The sequence below is a fragment of the Cydia fagiglandana genome, chromosome 23 (genome assembly GCF_963556715.1).
Source record: "Cydia fagiglandana chromosome 23, ilCydFagi1.1, whole genome shotgun sequence".
In the NCBI taxonomy this organism is placed as follows: Eukaryota; Metazoa; Arthropoda; class Insecta; order Lepidoptera; family Tortricidae; genus Cydia; species Cydia fagiglandana.
The window spans coordinates 12352444-12374495 of NC_085954.1; the positions used below are offsets into that span (position 1 = coordinate 12352444).

At 37.1% G+C, this 22052-nt stretch overlaps 1 protein-coding gene across 8 annotated transcripts in view; it reads right to left on the reverse strand.

The window, feature by feature from the left end:
* Positions 1 to 22052, reverse strand: part of LOC134675839 (hemicentin-2) — a 665006-nt gene that overhangs the window by 70347 nt on the left and 572607 nt on the right. For all 8 annotated transcript variants that reach the window (XR_010099813.1, XR_010099812.1, XR_010099811.1 and 5 more), the window contains exons 6-7: positions 19268 to 19417; positions 776 to 933 (exon numbers count right to left, since the gene is read on the reverse strand). Coding sequence is in view for 5 of the 8 variants with exons in the window: in XM_063534133.1 (XP_063390203.1) it covers positions 776 to 933; positions 19268 to 19417 (308 nt within the window). In the remaining 3 variants the exon portion in view is untranslated. The remainder of the gene's footprint in view (positions 1 to 775; positions 934 to 19267; positions 19418 to 22052) is intronic.

A 22052-nucleotide genomic window follows, 5' to 3' on the forward strand; every position in this document is an offset into this window, starting at 1 on the left:
AGTGTCTGATCCAAAACAACTTAGTAACATTAATTTTGACGGTGGGTTCCTTCTATTTCGAGTGGTTTTGTCAATCCAAGATAAAATGTATCTCCCAAGGCTTCCAAAATTTATCCACACCTCCTGGGAGCAAACCCAGATTATTCGCATTTAGGACCAAATGAAGGTATTAGATTTCCAGCTTGCTGGGAATTAATTCCTCGCTTTTTTGGATCTGATGAACCGTGATAGACAGTTGAAATTTTCACAGATAATGTAATTCTGTTGCCGCTATAACAACAAATACTAAAAACAGAATATATTTAATTAATATTTAAGTGGGGCTCCCATACGACAAACGTGATTTTTTTGCCAGCCCGACTCGCAATTGGCCGGCTTTTTTTTTAAATATCGACCATTGATGGACTGTGCGGAAAGATAAGAGCCGTAGAATGTATGGGATCCCATACATTTCACGACTGTTCTCTTTCCGCACAGACTATATAGATAGAAAAACGTAGAAACGGGGCTAGGGGGTCGCGAAAAAAATTTAGTGGTCATAAAGGGCCGTGACACCAAAAAGTTTGAAAATCACTGCCTTAGGGTATGGTGCTTTACGCACACTAGTGTCCCATCCCCTCCCCCTGACGCAATCCCCCCTTACGCATGAAATATCCCGGTTGACGGTTTTCAAAATAATATTGGAGAAATAATCGAAATTTTAGGGGCCACGTTCACTATGGCCAGATCGTACTCTGCCTAGTTTTACACTTTCGCATATAAAAAAATGTCTTACCTTAACTTCTTGCTGCCTAGAATCAAGCAGCGTGGTACCATTGTACCACTGAACGACGGCTGGTGGGTTAGCCCCCTTGACTACGCAGGTCATGGTCAGGGTGGTACCCTGGGTCACGTGGTCTCCGACGCCGAGGATCTCCACTTTCGATGGAGGGACTGGAAAGAAAATTGAGGGTTAGATGAGGAAAAATTAACTTTTGCCTAGTACCAGGCGTGATTCACTCCGCGATTTCGTCGTTTCGCAACAAGTAGCTACATGTACATCCATTCCACACCAATTTTGGTGGCTAGCCATAGCCGTGTGTGGCGCTGTCGCCACCTAGCGGTCATATCTGTCCTGATCATAACATAAGCGTTTTGTTAGAGAGTGAGTCTTCTGTACGTAGTACTATTATTTAGTTATGATTGACTAGCACGTTATCTTTTCACGGATTGGCAAAGTATTATTTTGGTTTTAATCAATATGGATTTCCGCAAAGTAACGCCTGACTGCCGGATTCGAACTTTAAGATACGTCAATTAATAGATCTGGAAATGATATGGATTAGATGTGTCAATGTCAAAAGTGACGTATTTGTTTGAAGAAACGTCACATTTGACACTGACATATCTAATTCATATCGTTTCTAGAACTATTAGTTGACGTATCTTAAAGTTAGAATTGGGCCGTGATTCTATTCATTATCGATAACCGATTTATCGATGTTTCATTTTCTCAAACCCTCGTTTATGCCACAAAAACTTATATGTTTGTATATCGCCTATCTTTTGAATGCCTACATTCACGCTTCATATTTCAGATAGACCCAATCTTTATTGGAAACGACTAGAACTGCCGGATTCGAACTATATTCACAAGAGACGACACGTACTAGATCCATTCTAGATACGTTATAGTTTAGATATCAACTAGTTCTCTTTTGCAGCCCAATTCGGGCAACCAATGTCACTTTTACGTTAGATAGAGTAAGATATCTATTAGATGTGAATTGGATCTCTAAATCATATCCTGTGGAAATCGTTCAAGAGTACCTCCAGAATCGCGCAAATGTCAAATCTGACAGGTTAGATCTTAAACATATCGTTATCGTATCTTGGTGATGTCTAAAAGATGTCTATTTCATAATCGGAATCGGGCCCGAAGTCTATAACAATAGCAAATCTGTCGGCCACTTCGTATCTAATACGAAATGAAAAGTTCACTTCGCTCTAGTGCGTTCCCAGAAGTACAATCCCATCCGAACTTACTCCGAGTTACAGAAGGGTCATAATGTATCCAGCCTCGTTCAAACAGTTCAGTCGAGCGGTTGAATTGAACTGTTTAGTCAAGTTACTTGCTTGTTTTTTGGGAGTTAAAAACTGTGCCAGTTACAAAAGAGCCATAAAATGGGACTACCTATCAAGAATCACCTAGATACCAAACAAAAAAATTACTATCATGAAAATAAATTCACGATTGGCGGAGTAATAGCATAACATACATAGAAAAATCTGGCGAATCGATAACCTCCTCCTCATTTTTTGAAGCCGGTTAAAAATACACGTAAAATAAAACATCTACAAGGTAACACCAGGTAGTATTATCGCTATAAATCTCCTCCAACCTTTGAGTACCAGAAGTCTAGAATTTACAACATTAAGGTGCCTACAAAACTATAGCCGAGCAAGCGCTTGTTTTTTGACTGGAGTTTCTTAAAGGCGGATTTTATTTTTAGAATTTCTTAAGTGGTGTTAATCTGGCGTCTAGCTTCTCAGACTTTTTAAGTGTGGCCTGTTTATGAAAGTTTTTGTTTACCTTTAAATTATGCAGTGATTGAGTTGAGAGTTTTATTTTTATAGACTTCAAAGTGTATTTCAGAATAATCCAAGTACCTATTTCCTATGTAAGGTTAAACTGTTTGTCATGTTTCATGCCAAGTTAATAAATCTAGACAATATTTTCAACGCAATAATGTTTTATGTCGTTTTAATAGGAACTCATTTAAGGACTGATTTAAATATTTGTGAGTTTGGGCTAGTCTTTTTTACACAGTCAATTTTAAAAAATACCCTTCAATTAAAAAAAATTGTTACAAATTTTCATTGAAAGCATAGTTACAAGTCGATATTATATAATGATTTAATGAGTAATTAATTTGGTACCATCACTCCTAGAGTCCTAGCTAAATTGGTTGTTTAATACTGATGCTATAGAACTTCCAATTTAGCAAGAACCCTAAATGGCATAACGACATGTGGTGACTGTGCATAGATTGAACACTTATATCAATGTACGATCGGTCTGGCCTAGCGGATATCGACCCTGCCTGCGAAGCCGATGGTCCTGGGTTCGAATCTCGCTAAGGGCATTTATTTGTGTAAGAGCTTGTTCCTGAGTCAAGGATGTTTTCTATGTATTTAAGTACCTATTTGTATATTATATAATAATATATCGTTGTCTGAGTACCCACAACACAAGCCTTCTTGAGTTTACCGTGGGGCTTTGTCAATTTGTGTAAGAATGTCCCTATAATATAATGTCCCTAAAAAAATGTAACTATATCCCACTACTGGAACACATGCAAACGCAGCACCACACATCTCGCAGCCGAAAGACATAAAATAGTTACTGATCTAGCATTTTTTCCGTCCCCCGGGATCCCGGGCAATAGACGCGATATCCCGCCCGGGTATAGGACAATAGACGTGATATCCCGCCCGGGTATAGGACAATAATCTAGCCGGGAAAATACAATAAGTGCGTGTGGAAGTGTTTTCGAGTAAGCTTTTACTATAGGTTGGTTTATGAGGCTAGCGGCCCAACTCAAACAATGCTTATAAGATGTCACAGCGATACGATACTGATTTGTCAGTGTCATATGTGTAAAAAAATGAACGAATTGGGCTGTAGGAGACGTGTTGAGATTTAAAATGTAACTAGACACTATTGAAACTTTATCGCGCTTTTTAATTTCACTATTTTAGAACATACAAGTATCTGTCAAAGAATACGTTAAAAGTAAATTTAATTATTAAATTACATGAAAAACAAGACAATATACTTCATTTAAAAAAGATAATAAGACCTGAAGATCAAATAAACAAAATAAAATACAAATTTATTTCTCTGAAGCAAGAAAATAAATGTAACGCGTCATGATTAAATTTCCCAATTATCTCACATTTATTTAAAGAGTATCTTTAAGCTAATAATATAATAAAACTAAAGATATTATCTCAAATAGAAAGTCAGACACTTTCTTTGTGTAGTTTGTCATAAAGTTCAACTTAATAGACTATTACTTTTTCGGAGAGTTTGCTCGTTTTTTCAATATGTGGGACCGATGGCCACTTAAAAGGGTGCCTGCTGAATTTTAAAACGTAGTAACGCGTTTTGATAAGAGCTGAAGGGCGAATAGTTTTTTTGAGGTTGAATCGTTAATATAAGTTATGTGAAATTTAAAAAAAATATGTAGCTACTCATTTAAAAAATATTTCTAGTTTACGCTGGTTACTTGCTAATGTCGGTGTACATGCCAATTTCGTCTAGGAACAATAAATTTTTCATCTCTCCTGTTCGGAAAGTTCACCTTTCATAGGCTGATAACCGTTTTTTTTAATTTTTACTTCGAGCAACAGCACAATTATTATTCAGTTAAAAGCTCTCATATTAGCTTCCGCATAGCTGAAATTGGCGCCGTTAACATTTTGATCAAAAAAAAAATCGAAAACCATAGACAATCCGATCGTAAATTGGGATGTATGAAACGGCCTTAATGTATACGCGCCTAAGTGAAAATGAATTAATGTAATGTAATCACTGAATGTAATGATAATATTACCAATAATCAACCTACATTTCTTGTGTTTGACTTTCCTGATAGTCGAAATGAAAAGTAGAGTGTTTAACTCGGGTAAAAGTAACCATCTCACCCTCGAACTATGTATATTTTGTGTCATTGTAATTTAACCTGTCATATGTACAATAAAGTGTTTACATACATACGTACTTTTTTTAAGTTAAGCCATAGAATATCACGGAAATCGACATATTCCAAAAGTTCTTAATCCGTCAAACCGTCTTCGAGATGTTTACCAAGAATAGAATTGTATAAATTGCCAAAAATTACATTATAAATTTAAAATAAAAAATAATAAAATTAATTGTGTCTCCCAATAGGAATCGTCATTTACAAAGAATAATAAAAACTGGGCAAGTGCGAGTCGGACTCGCGCACGAAGGGTTCCGTACCATAAAGCAAAAAAAAACCGAAAAAAATGCAAAAAGAAAACGGTCACCCATCCAAGTACTGACCACGCCCGACGTTGCTTAACTTTGGTCAAAAATCACGTTTGCTGTATGGGAGCCCCACTTAAATCTTTATTTTATTCTGTTTTTAGTATTTGTTGTTATAGCGGCAACAGAAATACATCATCTGTGAAAATTTCAACTGTCTAGCTATCACGGTTCGTGAGATACAGCCTGGTGACAGACAGACGGACAGACGGACGGACAGCGAAGTCTTAGTAATAGGGTCCCGTTTTACCCTTTGGGTACGGAACCCTAAAAACATGTCAAACAATTGAATATAATTGAATTTAATGTACGTTTATTCACAAGAACATATGGTACAGTGGATGTTATAAATTTACAATAATATGTTCTGCCATAAGACATGTGAAAATTGTTTTCCCATGACATGACAAAGCCATGTATGTGAAAATTAGCTGCGTATAAGTGACACTGGTGAAATGTCCTTTACAAGACGATTAGAACAAATTAAATTGTTTTTAGAAAATACTTTAATTTGTTTTTATCAAGTAGAAACACTACAATATAAATTATAAACGTACAACGTATCAGCATTGCGATACAGCGGGGAAATGCCGCCAGCATCCTTGGTACAATGCCTCAGGGGCCTATTTTAGATTTAAGCTAGTTATTAATTTCGTTTAGTAGTACCACTGTATATATTATATATATATGGAGCTGTCATCGCCCACGCGATTGCAAAAAATTAAAACTGAGATAAATGTCGTATACTTTTTCTTAGTATATATGACATTTATGTGACCTTTACGAGGTTTTGAAAGAAGCCAATCGCGTGGGCGTTGACAGCACCAATAAATATGTATGGGCCCGAAATAGAAAGCCTTTTGCCGTCGCCAAATAAAGGACGTAAAGCATTGTCTCTTACTAGCTTTATGACGGTGACATTGGAAGTCAGAATAAGTATACACTGTTTTATTTTTGAAAGAAAATAGGTCTTTTACCCTCTGCGATAATGCTGTAGATAGTTTCTGTGTGTGATTTTATTAGAAAACTATAACATTATATGGGGACTTACCTATGAAAAGGGACCTTATTGTCGATGGCGCTTACGCCGCACAGCGTCACGCGGCATTGTATTTGTATCGGAGAATCGTTAATAATGGCAATGGCATAAGCGCCATCGACAATAAGGTCCCTTTTCATAGATAACGTCACATATTTTTAAATTGCGAAAAAATTAACAAATATTTAAAAAGTACAGAATAAAAAACCGAATGTACTATAAAGCGTGAACGACTTTGTTGTTGTAAAAAGAAATTCTATGACAGTATACATAGTTTAAGACTTACCTAATAGGTGGTATACTCTAGGGAGTGCTCCCGGTACTGGTTTTCTATACAAATACAGTACCGGAACCGGGAATTTCCGGTTCTCGCCATACAAACTCAGAACCGGGAGCATTCCCTAATACTCGTATACCTTAAAGCATTAAGAACAAGACGTAACTATCCTTAATAGATCCTCTAATACACAATCATGATATCCCAATTCTGATAACGACTCAATCCCAGCCTAAATAACCAATAGACGAATCATCACCCCGTCACCGTATACATCAAAACAGGAAAATAATTTCAATTAGTGGGATCACTAAAGCGGTAGCCGGCCGACCCGGCTAGCCAATCAGCGCGCTGTAATTGCCCCGCCCACGCCATTATTTACGGGTAATGTTTACAAATTGGGAGCGAATAGTTTTTGCGATTTTTCCGGTAGTCAGCAGTTTTGGAGCATGATTAAAAGGATTCGATTAATTTATTTCTTAATGAAAAAGACATAAATAATAGAAATTAAATAAAATGGAATTAAAAAAGGAGGATGGGCAGATTTGTATGGACACTGCTGGCCTATGAACCAATAAGAATAAGCGACATACCATTGGAAAGGCTTTTTTATATACTCCATTTTTTTGTATGGCGAGACTTGTCAAATCTCTGTTTAAAAAAATATGACACAAAAAAACATAAGAAAACGGATAAATAGCTAAAATATCGTGACACCAAATCATCTACAATAACAAAACCTTAAAGATCTGCGACACAGGAACTTAGTATCGAAAAAATCTATACAGCTACGTTTAAACTCATACTACTTTTTGCGGTGATACTTAACTTTTTTCACACACAGATTTGGGACTACCTGCCATAGTAAAAGTAGTAGAGCTTAGAATAAGCTATCCAGTGACATATTGCTTGTCCTTATTGGTCTTATAGACCAATTTGCCCACCCTCCTTTCCATACTAAGTTGTTTCCATGTTTAAGCAGTTTACGTCAAAAATGTGACAGTTACGTAGAAAGTGGCGGATCTATATTTGAATCCCTAAAGTCTTTTCTCCTATCATTGCATTCCCTAATATTGTTTGTCATAATGATCAGTTGTCCTAACACTCGTATACCCTAATTTTGGTTTCCCTATTATCGACTGGTCAATTTTTTTTGTCCTAATATGTTTTTCCCTAATGGCACTTTCCATATTGGGTATTTATCCTAATGCTATGTAGCATAATTCTTTTTTTGCCGAATTATTGTTAGGCCTAAATATTATATATTATCCTAATCGTCATGTTACCTAATTTTACTTAGCCTATCGTTTCTTGACCTAAATACTCGTATGTCCTAATTTAAATTTCCCTCCTAACAGTCCTAACCTAACCAATGGCAGCCTTAGAGGATATAACCAACGGAGACGCCATGTCTAAAATTTTCGGTACAAAATAGTCTGCCGTTTTTTGCGGGGGAGGGGCACATCAAATGTATAGGTACGTCATGTCAGATAAACGTCAGTCCATACATATGGTTGACATGTGGTTGACCATTGGCTGCCTATTTTCGACAGAGGGGAACGCCTGTTAATGGCGGCTCCATTGTTAATTACTCCGAGATGGCAGCACTTCATTTTTGTGAGGATCGCAGTTCTAACCTAACCTAACCCACTTTTGTGACAGCAGTTCGTTTTTTCGAGGGTCACAGTTCTAACCTAACCTAACCCATTTTTGTGGCAACAGTTCGTTACCATTCATTATGGAAAATAATTGTTATGATAATTGATCAATAGGAAAAGTAACTGTTATGATAATATATCATTAGGGCAATAGCCATTAGGTCAAAACAGTTAGAGCATGTTATTTTATGCCAAACATTGTTAGGGATTTCGAAAATATGGTAAAAAACTTTAGGGATCTTGATAGTTATGGTATAAATGATTAGGTCAAATGATTCTTAGGCTAACCATTACATTATGGAAAATAATCGTTATGACAATTGATCGTTAGGGCATGTGCCCATTAGGACAAACCAGTTAGAGCAAGTGACTTTAGGACAAACGTTGTTAGGGATTCAGAATGACACCCGAAAGTGGCGCCCTCATTTAATTTCTATTTTATGTCGGACTGTAGTACTTTACACAAAAGGATAAAATAAAATGCTTTCACTAAAACATCGTAAATTAAAAATTAAAAAAAAAGCTTGGCTATGACTAGCTTGTTAGGTTTGATGTTTTAGATCCCTTGAGATCTTCATTTCTCTATTTTAATCGTTTCAATCGGTAATATTGTCTTAAGTCGGTATAGTTAGACCGTAAAAAGTCTGCAGCGATTTTGATAGCCCACGCAGTGCAAGTGTCTTTTTAAACGTCAAGCTTCTATGAAATTATGACGTATAAATAACACTTACACTGCCTGGGCTATCAAATCTGCTGCAGACTTTTATTGGTGCGACTATAGTAGTTTAAGTGAATGACCAAAGCAAGGACGCCACGCACGAAGAATTTGGTACATTGACGCGCCCGTTCCTATATCTATTGCCAGCGCGAAATTATATTGCTATCCCGCCCAAGTGCCGGCGATCAATGCCACTGTGCGAGCGGGACAGCGACGTAAAAATACGCAACTTGCAACGCATCTGATGGAAACGCAGAACTATAATTCTTTGCAGCTTTCCACATCAAAAGGTACCTTAATTTATAGTATCCATTTTGGTGCTAGCTTTTGTCCCGCTCACACTTATGCTTTGCCCCATATCCTCATCTCAAACGTGATGATTGCTCTGTTACCTATAACCATCGATATATTCCTCTGTTTATGCCTTATTCCTCCCTATTCGAACGATGAAGGGTTAGGGTCCGATATTGCGCCGCGGAAGGGTTATGATGTGATTTTGTAAGCCTTAATTTGAAAACTTTTTGTAGTCCGCGGTATATTTTAGGGTGAAATAGGAATGCACTTTGACATCAGTATGACAAGTCTTTGTGGTAAAATGTGTTCTTTTGATCAAATTTCGGGTTCCGTACCTTACAAGGAAAATAGGGATCCCTTATTTTTGAACATCCCATAGAGCATTTAGTAACTGGACACGCCATCGCCATGGCTGTCATATTCTGTACAAAATAGTCTGCCGATTTTTGCGGGGGAGGGGACGTCAAATGTATTGCTATTTCCACGTGATTTGTACGTAACGTATAAAATAGCCATGTCAGATAAACGTCCATACAAAAGTTTGCGGTTTTCGGCAGAGGGGTAAGCTCTTAAAGGCGACTCCGGTTATTAAATGCTCTAAGGATCACCCGTGTGTCTGTAAAATGTCAAAATTACGAGCAGCAACATCAATTTTGACATTTGCCGCAGTAATGCTGATGCAGTCTGAATCCGGACGTGACATAAAAGTAACATTCTATTTCTGACCGCAGCTGCACTACTAAGGTTGCCTCCAGAATCTCGCGAACTAAATTGACAAGTCAATGTGCACAAATGATACCACAGTTTGGCCAGTGCTGTTCATATCGATATTTTCAAAAAAGTTTGAATTAGAGAATATCGCGAGAATTCAGCGCTAGGGGCGCTACTGTTGCGCGGTCAGTTAAAATGTATCTTTAAGTAATTTAAGTTATTTTACAAATGTTACTTGGTATTTCGAAAATTGTGCAATTTTATAGTAAGTAATATTAGAGACAAGGATATGGGATATCAGGTTGGAAGGTCAGATGGTAGTCGCTTTCGTAAAAACTAGTGATTACGTCAATTGATGGGATTAGTTGTCAAGCGGACCCCAGGCTCCCATGAGTCATGTCAAAATGCCGGGATAACGCGAGGAAGAAGAGACCTTTAAAGGCTCCTCTTCACGTTAGGCCAACGCCAACGCCAACGAGGGACGCAGCCATGCGGTAGAATGAGATAGCAATATCACTTGCTCCCTCTAACGCATAAATGCGTCCCTCGTTGGCGTTGGCGTTGGCCCAACGTGAAGAGAAGCCTTAAGGATGACTCACGTTAGACCGGGCCGTGTCCGGGCCGGAGCTTCCGGCGCATCGTTTTCTATGGAAAGTATCACGTGATCATCTGTCATGTCATAGAAAAGTGAGCGCCGGAAGCTCCGGCCCGGACACCGCCCGGTCTAACGTGAGTCATCCCGTGGGTGTTTCTCTCTCTGATAGTTTACGCCATCGTCATAGCTCTGCGTGTAATATCTTGAGAGATTTGTTGGTTAACGTGAGGATGTTGCCGAGATTCGCCCAATCTTGCTCCAATCTCTCACCTAAGAGCACATTCATTACGGAAGTACGGTGCTTTGGGGTTATTCCGAACGAGGTTGTGTCGAAATTAAAATAACTGATTTGCAAGACCGAAGTGATCCCATAAGTGTTCCGTAAACAAAGTTTTGTACGGAACACTAAAAATGTCCCAATTTAAGAAATACTTACGTCATATTTCATATTTTCATAGTGGCATTAATCTTGACATTGCCACAATTTGTCATTCCAAATAACTTCCAGATAACTTGGTTGGACTTAGATCGTAATTATGTCGTATATCGACTAAAATTACATAAGAATAATTTTTATTGACTTTAAAAATTACCTTAAAAACGCGGCCATTTTGTAGCACGAGTACATATTTTTCACTTAATAAATAATATCTTTAAAATGGGCTATAGACTTAGATAAAAAATATTGTATGACTGTATAAGCATAAGTGATAGTTAATACGGAATAAATTAGTCTAAGTTAATCAACCAAAGGCAACTTTATTCATAATGCCACTGCCTCAAATAACCTCAATGCACCTACTAGTTAGTGCTCTAACTTGTCCTGAATTGGTAAACGTCTGTTCAATACATCAGCATCAGTAAGACGTAGCCTTCAAACAATTACAGTTATTAATTACACAAACTGGTCTACCGCGATATAATTTCATTGTTTTTACCTTAAATTCCGACGTTTCAGCTGAGTTGCACCAGCTGTTGTCACGGAAAGACAACTCAACGAAACTCAGCCGCAACTCAACTCAACAACTCAAAACTGCAACGTCGCAACTCAACTCAAACGTTGGAATTTAAGGTAAAAACAATGAAATTTTATCCCACCAAAAACATAAATGTAAAAAAGGAGAGCCAAGTTCAATACAAAAATTATGCTTGGCTGTGGGGCTCGCCGCAAAAAGAATGGAGATCTAAATGAGTGCCACTGCCAAGTTCTATGCAAAATCCAAATATGTATTATTAGGAACAAAATAACATTATAAACAAGTATTAAACTCTATTTCTTTGCTTTATTGGATATCTATAACAATTGCTGTTATTTAAAAAAATGTGAGATCTTAAAGTAGGTTAGATTTGACTTGGCCAGTTTTCATTATATCAATCATTTTATATATATTGTAATTCTGATAAAACCTGGCCAAGCCAAATCTAACATACTTTAAGATCTCACATTTTTTAAAATAACAGCAATTGTTATAGGTATCCAATAAAGCAAAGAAATAGAGTTTAATACTTGTTTATAATGTTATTTTGTTCCTAATAATACATATTTGGATTTTGCATAGAACTTGGCAGTGGCACTCATTTAGATCTCCATTCTTTTTGCGGCGAGCCCCACAGCCAAGCATAATTTTTGTATTGAACTTGGCTCTCCTTTTTTACATTTATGTTTTTGGTGGGATATCAATACTTTTTGTAAAGAAAACTAGGCAGGTATTGAGATTTAATGTTTTTTCTTGTGTTTCCGCTGTATGGTTTTTACTTCTGTTCTTTGTATAATTATGTAGTACCGCGCGCCGCCGACGACACACCGTTGGCCGGTTGTTTAGAGCGTATTAAAAGTTTTTTGTATGAGGACACCACTTATTTTTTGACTTAACTTTATTTTAATATAGCAAATATAATAATACATATATTGGGGTAGTTTCAAATATCTGCTTGTAACGGTTCCAACGCTACAATAAAAAAATATTTTTTTGTATGGGGACCCCCCCTATTTATTAACTTTTTTTTATTTTTAGATTTTTTCCTACGTTTACACACAATAACCGAGCTGGATTCCAAATTTCATCCTTCTAGGTCATCTGGAAGTAGGTTAGGTTTAGGTACTTATATCAGTCCCAATAAAAAATGGTTTTTTTGTATGGGGACCCCCCCTATTTTTAAACTTTATTTTATTTTTAGATTTTTTCCTACGGTTACACACAATAACCGAGCTGGATTCCAAATTTCATCCTTCTAGGTCATCTGGAAGTAGGTTAGGTTTAGGTACTTATATGTCAGTCCCAATAAAAAGTGGTTTTTTTGTATGGGGACCCCCCCTATTTTTAAATTTTATTTTATTTTTAGATTTTTTCCTACGGTTACACACAATAACCGAGCTGGATTCCAAATTTCATCCTTCTAGGTCATCTGGAAGTAGGTTAGGTTTAGGTACTTATATGTCAGTCCCAATAAAAAGTGGTTTTTTTGTATGGGGACCCCCCCTATTTTTTAACTTTATTTTATTTTTAGATTTTTTCCTACGGTTACACACAATAACCAAGCTGGATTCCAAATTTCATCCTTCTAGGTCATCTGGAAGTAGGTTAGGTTTAGGTACTATAAGTCATAAGTCAGTCTTAAAATTTACGACTTTTTGACCTTCATACCTTTATAACCGTTTGAGCTAGCTTCATGAAATTTGGGCTTCTAGATATCCTTATGGATATAATCAAACACACGTAGTTTTATGTGTTTACGTCAAAGATGTTTTGAGTTATAGAAGGGTCAAAAGTGGCACCAAGTGGTTCGTGTAATATTACACTCGGCGCTGGCTAGCCAGTTCCTTTGCTTGAACTTGGCTTGACACGCTGCCGCGTGTCTAGATTGCGGTAGACCCGTTTGTGTAATAAAATATATGTACAAACCGCGAGAGTTTAAAGGGGCCCACTGATTAACAGTCCGCCGGACGGTATCGGCCTCTCAGTTGTTTGGAACTGTCAAAATTTTGTTCTAACTGCCGATACCGTCCGGCGGACTGTTAATCAGTGGGCCCCTTAAAGTGTTAAATTACAGTTATTGGCAAATTTGAGCGTTGATTTGAGCAATAAATTCACAAGCCATAATAGCAAGATGGCGTCGCTAAAATTGTAAACAATATTGTTAAGTTCCGGCGCCTTCCCTCGGCGCTTGTAAACTGACACCCGATACAGTAATAAACCAACCTATTAATGTAGATCGTTTGCCCTTAGGGAAGTGTATAACATAACTTTGTGATGTTATTGGTTATGGTTTTGGGTAAAGTAAAAATAAGTTTTTGGCAAAAAATTCATTTTTGGTACAAGGTTTTGTTACGACTGCTGCTGACTGTACTTTCTTACGACAGACAACTAATACTCATCGAGACAATTCTAAAAACCCCTAACACAATTAGGTTGCGCTGTTTCATCTCAGAGTTCCTATGGCCACCTCCTGTCTCCATCATCAGATCAGCTCGATGGTACCATAATATTGCATTGTCATCCGATTTATACATGCATGCAAAATTTCAGCACAATCGGAAACCGGGAAGTGGATCAAATTTAACTTGCAAGATGTAATTACACACGTACAACGGTCAGGTGAAATTAAATAAAAGCTTGTAAAAACATTTTAGCTAACATAATAAATCGTTATTTACGCTATAAATGATAAATGCCCTCATATAATGATGATCGCTTAAAAAAATTAACATGGTAAATTTTCAATATTTTCTCGTTTCGGTGTTAATATTTAATTTATAATTTCCCACTAGACAGTGCAGCCCTCTATCAAACACCATTAACTACAGATTAGTTCAGGAACTAACATTGAAATCTAAAATCGGGCAAGTTCCGACAGTAACTATCACTTTATTGGGCACTGTAGTATATTGCAGGGGAGCTGGGCAGGGGCGGACTGTAAATGAAACAGTAATAAATAAATTACACTAATTAATTCATTATTTAATTTACACTGTTTAATTTAACTGAATAAAATGATACGAGTATTTTTTTATATAATAAAAAAAAATAACGGCCTCCTAGCCTAGTCGGTAGTGACCCTGCCTACGAAGCAGGAGGTCCCGGGTTCGAATCCTGGTAAGGGCATTTATTTTTGTGTTCATCGCAAATATTTGTTCCTGAGTTATGGACGTTTTCTATGTATATAAGTTTTACTATTATTTTCTAAGCATTATTATGATCCTCTAGCAAAAAAAGAGACAAATCTGGCGCTAATTTAAGCCATTCGTAAAAAAATGCTTTTTTAACAAGCTACCGTGTGAATTTCATCGCATGTCTTTCGGTCTAACAACTGCACCAATTTATAAATCTCGATAATGTCACAAGAAAAGTATTCTTGAAGCTGTCAACGCCGGCCCTTCTTGCATGACACTACACCATCACTTAGGCGCTCGGACCATTAAGACACCAACTCGTAATAAAATGTCAAAATATCCTCTGGCAATGAACGAAACAAATCTGGCGCTAATTTTAAGTCATTCGTAAAAAAATGCTTTTTACGGCACATACATTTGGCTCTAAAACTAGATCAATTTATGATTTTGATAAAATCTTAATAAAAGTATACTTGAAGCTGTCAACGCCGGCCCTGCTGGCACGGCATTACACCATCACTTAGGCGCCCGGGCCAATTTTCAGCCACCCGATAAATTGCCAGAATGTATAGCTAATAAGTGGCGAGATAGTGGGCCAGGGCGGGCCACGTATCGATAATAGGGCGATTAAAAATAATAGTATCGATGTTATTTGACAAGACTGTGAATATGCATGTTGTAAGAGTTAGATCAAGAAAAGTCTGCAGCGATTTTGATAGCCCACTCAGTGCCAGTGTTATTTTAAACGTCAAAATTCTACTAAATTATGACGTATAAATAACACTTGCACCGCGTGGGCTCTCAAATTCGCCGCAAACTTTTCTTGGACTGGTTCTAGCAGGTTTTGATGATAAATATATGTGGTCTGCCCTGTTCGATGTATCCGTTGCTTCGTTACAATTATTAATCTATGAAACACAAAGACATAAAGTAATGAATTATCTTCTAGAAACCATGCAGTAAATCGAAGTGCTTGTTGGAATATTTATTAATGAAGTAATAAAATGATCACTGTTTGCGTCGGTGCGGAAAATAATGTGCATAAGTCAGTGATAACCCCAAACTGCTCAAATACTTTACTTTGCTCAAATTGTTTTTCTTGACGATATTTTCTGCTGACTGTATACATTATATAACTTATTGTTTTGTGAAATTTTAAACAGATAATTTATTTATTACTGATTTGCCTAAATAATTAGTTTTAAGAAATGAAACACTCGAATACCTACACCGCCATTCAAAGTGTAACAAAAAATACGTAAAATAAATCTTAATTGGATGGCATTCACATGAATAGCTCTATCCTTATTGCTCAAGAGACTAACCGGTAGAACCGTAAAAATCCGATCATAAACCCAACAAACCCATATCTTGTTTCTACGTAAATCTACGAGCCATACAAAATCAAGTCCGGTTTTATGTAAGCACGATCCATCGATAACCATTGTCCCAGCACTAAACCTAATGGAGGTCGAGAGTTTTACCACCTTGCAATATCGGGGGTCGATACATTGTAGAGAGGGATCGGAGAATGTACTTTGTAACATGTCGATTAAATTGAGAATTACTTTGCAAGTCTGGGGTTCATTGTAATTAAGTCTTTTTGTGTTTAACTTATTAATTTTGTGTTTAACTTCCTAGTCTTTACTTTGTTGGAAATTCTATACTAAGTACCTATTAATCTGTCTGTATTTCTCTTTTAGTTCAAAGTTCAGATAGGTAATTATTTAATTCGAATGGTTTACATAGCGCCAAAATGGAAATATTCTTAATGTAAGCTCTGTTACGTTAAATTTGTAATATAATATTAATATCCCAACAAAAACATAAATGTGAAATGAGAGCCAAAGTTCAATATTAAGAATATGTGTCGTTGTTGACTTGCTAACAAAAGAATTGAGATCTATATGGGTGCCAAGTTCTGTGCTGTGTAGAAAATCCTGAAATTATAAAGGATTTGCCCGGGCGAGGGGACATCAGATGTATTGCTATTTCTACATGATTTGTACGTAACGTACAAATAGCCATGTCAGTCCATGCAAAAGTTTGCACAATGTGCAAGTTTTTCGGCAGAGGGGTAAGCTCTTAATAGCCACTCCAGTTAAATGCTCTAAGTACCTACCGAATGGAATCCATGTTGTTATTGTTACCTATTTACCTTTGAAAAACAAGCGCATCAAAATATTTCCAAAAAACACTTACAATTTCTAAAGCTTCGTAATATAAAGAAAATTCAAAAACCTTCCTCTCGCGAGATAAAACAGAATTAATCGTGACAAAATAATTATCAAAAAAAAAAACAGAACAAAGCAACGGAGCACAAAAGAAAAAAATATTATCAGCAATCATAAAGTAAATTCTACAAAGAGAAATGTTAACATCGTTGAGGCCGAGATTTTATAAAATTGGGGAGAAGGGGCTCCGAAAGGAGTTGTTGGCAATGATCTGTAGGAATGATAATTTCGGTGGATGGGGGCCATTTGTTGCAGTGTTCGTGAAATAAAATGTAATTATTTGCACTCCATTGGCTTCATTATCTGTTAGGTTGTACGTCTTAGATTAAACGGTTAAGGGAGAGGGGGGAAAAGAGATAACGTATGTAGTTTTGTTGCCATTTACGTGTGTAACTTTTGTTTTCATACATTAAGTTCAATTTTTCTTTAAGGTAACAATGTCGATGGCGGCGCGTCATACATATCCATAGACAAGCCGGGGCTAATTTGGCTTACATATTTCCTTTACAACTCTGCTCAAACGTCCAAAAACAGGCAAGCCGGTGGGAATCGGCTTTTATCGGCCGCCACTGTAAGGTAATGAGTAAAGGGTCTCGGTCCTAGAATGTTCTCTTAGTTATAGTAGTCTTAATTATAATTAAAAGTCTACTTATTTATATTACTACATGGTGTCAGAAGTGGGATACGAACCCACGCCCTCAGAAAGGACCAGGACTTGAGTCTGGGATTTGTCTAACTTTGTCTTGAGGTTGAGACTGATGTAATCAAGACTACATTAATTGCATCGTTTTGTCTATTTTATCATGTCTCGGTCCTAGAATGTTCTCTTGATTAAAGTCTTATATTATAATTTATAATTAAAAGTCTACTTATTCATCCTACATAAAGAACTAACATTTACTTTCAAATATTTCTCAATAATGTTTTAATCAATTGGCTATCTAATAATTTTAGACGGTACGAGTTATTTCCAAAAAGAATTGTCATCATACAATTTAAACCAGAATAATGTTTCAAATCCATTGCCGAAAACATTAAGATTGGATGCTAATAAATTTTTGGTATTTTCTGGTTTTTACACTAGGTATTGAACATTGTTACATAAAAGAGTTCCGTTACTTAGATACCAAATTAAAATGGAAACTTGAAATTCTTCAAATTTAGTGAAAGTCCACTAAGAAAGGATTCTTTGAAACATAAATAATCTTCTAAGGAAATAAAAATGGGATTAAATTAGTTTTTTAACATCTTTAGGCCGAAATGGCGGGTGGATGAAGAATGATTTATTAATTAAAATAGAAAAATTATATTCTAAGACGTTATGACGTAGATATGACCCGACTGCTCCTTAACCTCGACTTTTTCCAGTTTAATTTAGCAACGGAATAAATTTTCATTAAGAGAGATACGGGGTTATTAATGGTCGCAATTATCCGGATAAGGAAAAACTCATTTAATTCAGCTAATACCTATTAGGAACTAGCTGGTGATTTAGGAACGAAGTTGGGAGTGAGATTTGTGATGTGTGAGCTAATTCGCGGCTGGATTCTGCAGAACATAATCAAATTCAAATCTATACAGGGTGTGTACATCGTTTGCCAAATTAAAACGGCAGATTGGTTGAGTCATTTGCTATCTGCTCATGTATACAAAAAAAAATTGGCCATGTTTTTTTTACTGCTCAAGTAAAAATTAGAAATTTACAAAAAACTGTCATAGAAGTGAAATAGTTATTTGTACAACAAGAGATCAAAGTTTGATATTTCTTCGAGTGCTTATTTTGAGTCCCGTGCAAGCGAAAGATTCTATAATAATATTCTAATTTAGAATCTTGAGCGTAGTAAGGGATTCAAAAGCGCACGAGATGTAAATAACTTTGATCTCGTGTAGTACACAAAATTTTTCACCCTAAGCAGTGAGAACATACCTAGAGGGACAGAGATAATAGAACCCAAGTATATCGAACTTGTATTAGACCCCGCATGTTGAAATTACATTTGTCTATAAAGGTCACTTGAATGACATTTTGTCTCACTCTGCAAAGTACCCTTGTTCGAGCTGCGGAGGTAAAAAATTTTTTTAAGCACCACATTAAAAATTTCTAGGCCTGAGAAGATAGAAAATGACTCACTCAACCTACCTATCTGTACCAAATGTACCAAACACCCTGTATACTACTGATGCAATTAGATCATAGGTACTATATAAATTATTGTATACTTGTGGGCTTATAATAATACCTCTCAGATGGCTCAACCAGATACACAATTACGTACACAAATAAAGGGGTGACATCTTCGCAACAATCAGTTTGCATACTTTATCCAAGGACTTAATTTAATTTAAAATTTTCAGAATCACTCTTTTGTTGCTCTTTTCGACCACACATTTCCAAAACCTCCGTTTGAAAACTCATTCTCTTCGAATGAGTTTACTGTACCATGATGTCGCCAGTATGATTTTCTCTATTCGTAGGCGTTATTCGCTACGAATGGGAAAAGCCGGTGTTATCGGCTAAGCTCGTAGCTCGGCCTGGCACTGGCAGGCTGTTAATAATTAGTAAACTAATTGGCTTACCTCTAACATCAAGCTTGACTCGTCTCACGATCGGTTCGTCCAAAGCATCTGATGAGACGGAGCATTTCAGTTCACCACCAAGCTCCTCTCGAGATATCGTCAGAGCCAAGCTTTGCTGGACCGTCGTGTTGTCCGGTGTAGTGCGTTGAGCTGCAACAAAGAAATTGTCTAATTAGGAAACGCGGCCGTAGTTATAGTTTGTAGCTATTGCCGGCGGGCGGCCGTACGGTGGGAAACTGACGACTCGTCTGTAGTCGCAGAGGTGGCAGCAGACCATTGCCGGCCGGCAATAATCGCCGATAAGGGGGAGGCCTATGTTCAGCAGTGGACGTCTTATGGCTGAGATGATGATGATGATGAATAATCGCTTATGATTGTGGACGTTATTGGTGTAGGACGGCAGGCCGCCCGATAAGGTCAGAGACTGCAGGCGGACTGGTAATCAGTGGGCCCCTTAATAGACCCCGGCTAATCCTTTGTCTATTATGTCTTTGTTTATACAAGAAGTTAAAGTGTCATTCTATGGAACTTGCTAACTATGTAAACAAAGGTCTCTAGTAAATTCATCATTCAGAGACAATTTCAATATGGCGGTTTGTTTACATAGTTAGCAAGTTCCATAGAATGACACTCTACTAGACGTACGTAGTTACGAGAGGTACGTAGTTACGAGAGGTACGTAGTTACGAGAGGTACGTAGTTACGAGAGGTACGTAGTTACGAGAGGTACGTAGTTACGAGAGGTACGTAGTTACGTTATCAACCTTGAAAAGCGCATGATGGTTGGCATAGTGGATGGAGGACGCGGTAGTGGACATCCACCAACCCGCTGGGTGGACACTGTAACGAAGGCCTGCCAGGGATCTACAGGCGCCTATCAGGAAGGCGGAAAATCGTGCAGAATGGAGAGCCTTGGTGGTGACAACGACCTCATTATCAACAAGTGACCTACAGGTTGTTCAAGTCAATGCGAAATGATATCCCACCAAAAACGTTTCCATTTAAAATTTTGCCAAGACGAGACCGTACCTATGGCTACGCTAATACTATAGCACTCTCAAAAAGTTATCAGATCTCATGTACAGCCAAGTTTCTAACTCTAAATGCCCTAACTCTACAAACTCTAACTTCACAAACTCTACACTTTAGTATGTACAGTCGAAAATTTTAATTTATGACCCATTTTCTACCTTCATAGTGACAATTTTCACAGTGACAATTGTATGAGGTCTCTAGCGACATTCATATTGATTGTCACTGTGACAAGGCAAAAAATGGGTTATAATTTAATCTTTTCGACCGTACCTACACCCAAATTGTGGTATGGCCGTTTCGTCCCTACAAAAACTATTGTACCTATTCCAGAAAAGTAATGAACAGTAAATACATTTTTCATAGTAATTTAAATTGTATTTTTCTTAATTAATCGTAATGCATGTTAATTATAAGATGTAATAATGTTTTGAAAAGATGTGTCCCGCCGAGTTTATTGCCGGTCCCATATTGGGATACCCTCCTCCAATTGAGGGGGGATTTAAATCTTCTCGGGGCAGAGGTGTACGGTTGGAGCCGGTAAAGGTTTATTTAATGTTCATAAGCGCATTGTAATATGCCTACTTGAATAAACTATTTTTTATCTTTATCTTTATCACCTTACGCCCATAATGTAACGGTAACACGATGATCCGATACATATGATTAACTATCTACTGTAGCATCCATAATATATTTATATTTTCCCAAGGACCTCTAAAAAGCATTATCACATTATTCACATTACCGAGTCCATTTCTAAAAGCGTTTCTCTGAACAAAGGCATTACACATTTTACACATTACACATTCTCTTTAATTGAAAAGCACAAAGCAAATTCATGCACCACTTAAACATTCTCAATTAACTTAAACATTTTTTACCTTTAATCTTTATTCTTTAGACCGTAAAGTTCAAAATTAAACGCGTTTCCTATTCTCAGTGTGAAAAGGTTGTATGTTGATGGATTTTATATAGTATTTGTTACTTTCTAAAGGTGATTGGATATAGATTGATGGACTGTTCGTACGATTGATCCGGTGTGTGCTCAACTGTATAGTGAAGTGAAATAAGGTTATTCTGGGTAACCGGTGAAACGAAAACGCAACGCAAAAGTAACGCGGACGATGCCGATTGGCCGAAGCGGCGGAAGCAAACAAATTTATTGAACAGATTTTTTGAAGTGAAAACTTCTTTAGTGGCGCTGTGCACTTTTTGTGATGGGGAAAAAATGTTTAATTCGCGTCAGGTCACGTGACCGTAAGATTCGTAAGACGTACGTAAGACGGACACGTGACCTGATCGAAAAACTGTTACAATGTCATTGAGTTTTCACTTCTGCCGGCACTCCCGGAGGGCAACCCGTTGTTTTTAGGGTTCCGTACCTCAAAAGGAAAAAACGGAACCCTTATAGGATCACTCGTGCGTCTGTCTGTCTGTCTGTCTGTCTGTCCGTCTGTCACAGCCTATTTTCTCCAAAACTACTGGACCAATTAAGTTGAAATTTGGTACAAATATGTAAGATTGTAACCCAAAGACGAACATGTAACGTAAACAAATGAATTTTAAACATGGGGGCCACTTTTGGGGGGTAAATGAGAAAATGGAAAAATAAAGTATTTCAAACTATATCGTGTTACATATCAAATGAAAGAGCCTAATGTGAGAATTTTAAATATATTTTTTTTATAATTTAAGAATATACAGTTTAGAAGTAATTCAAGAAAATAGGCAAAAAATTACCACCCTTTAT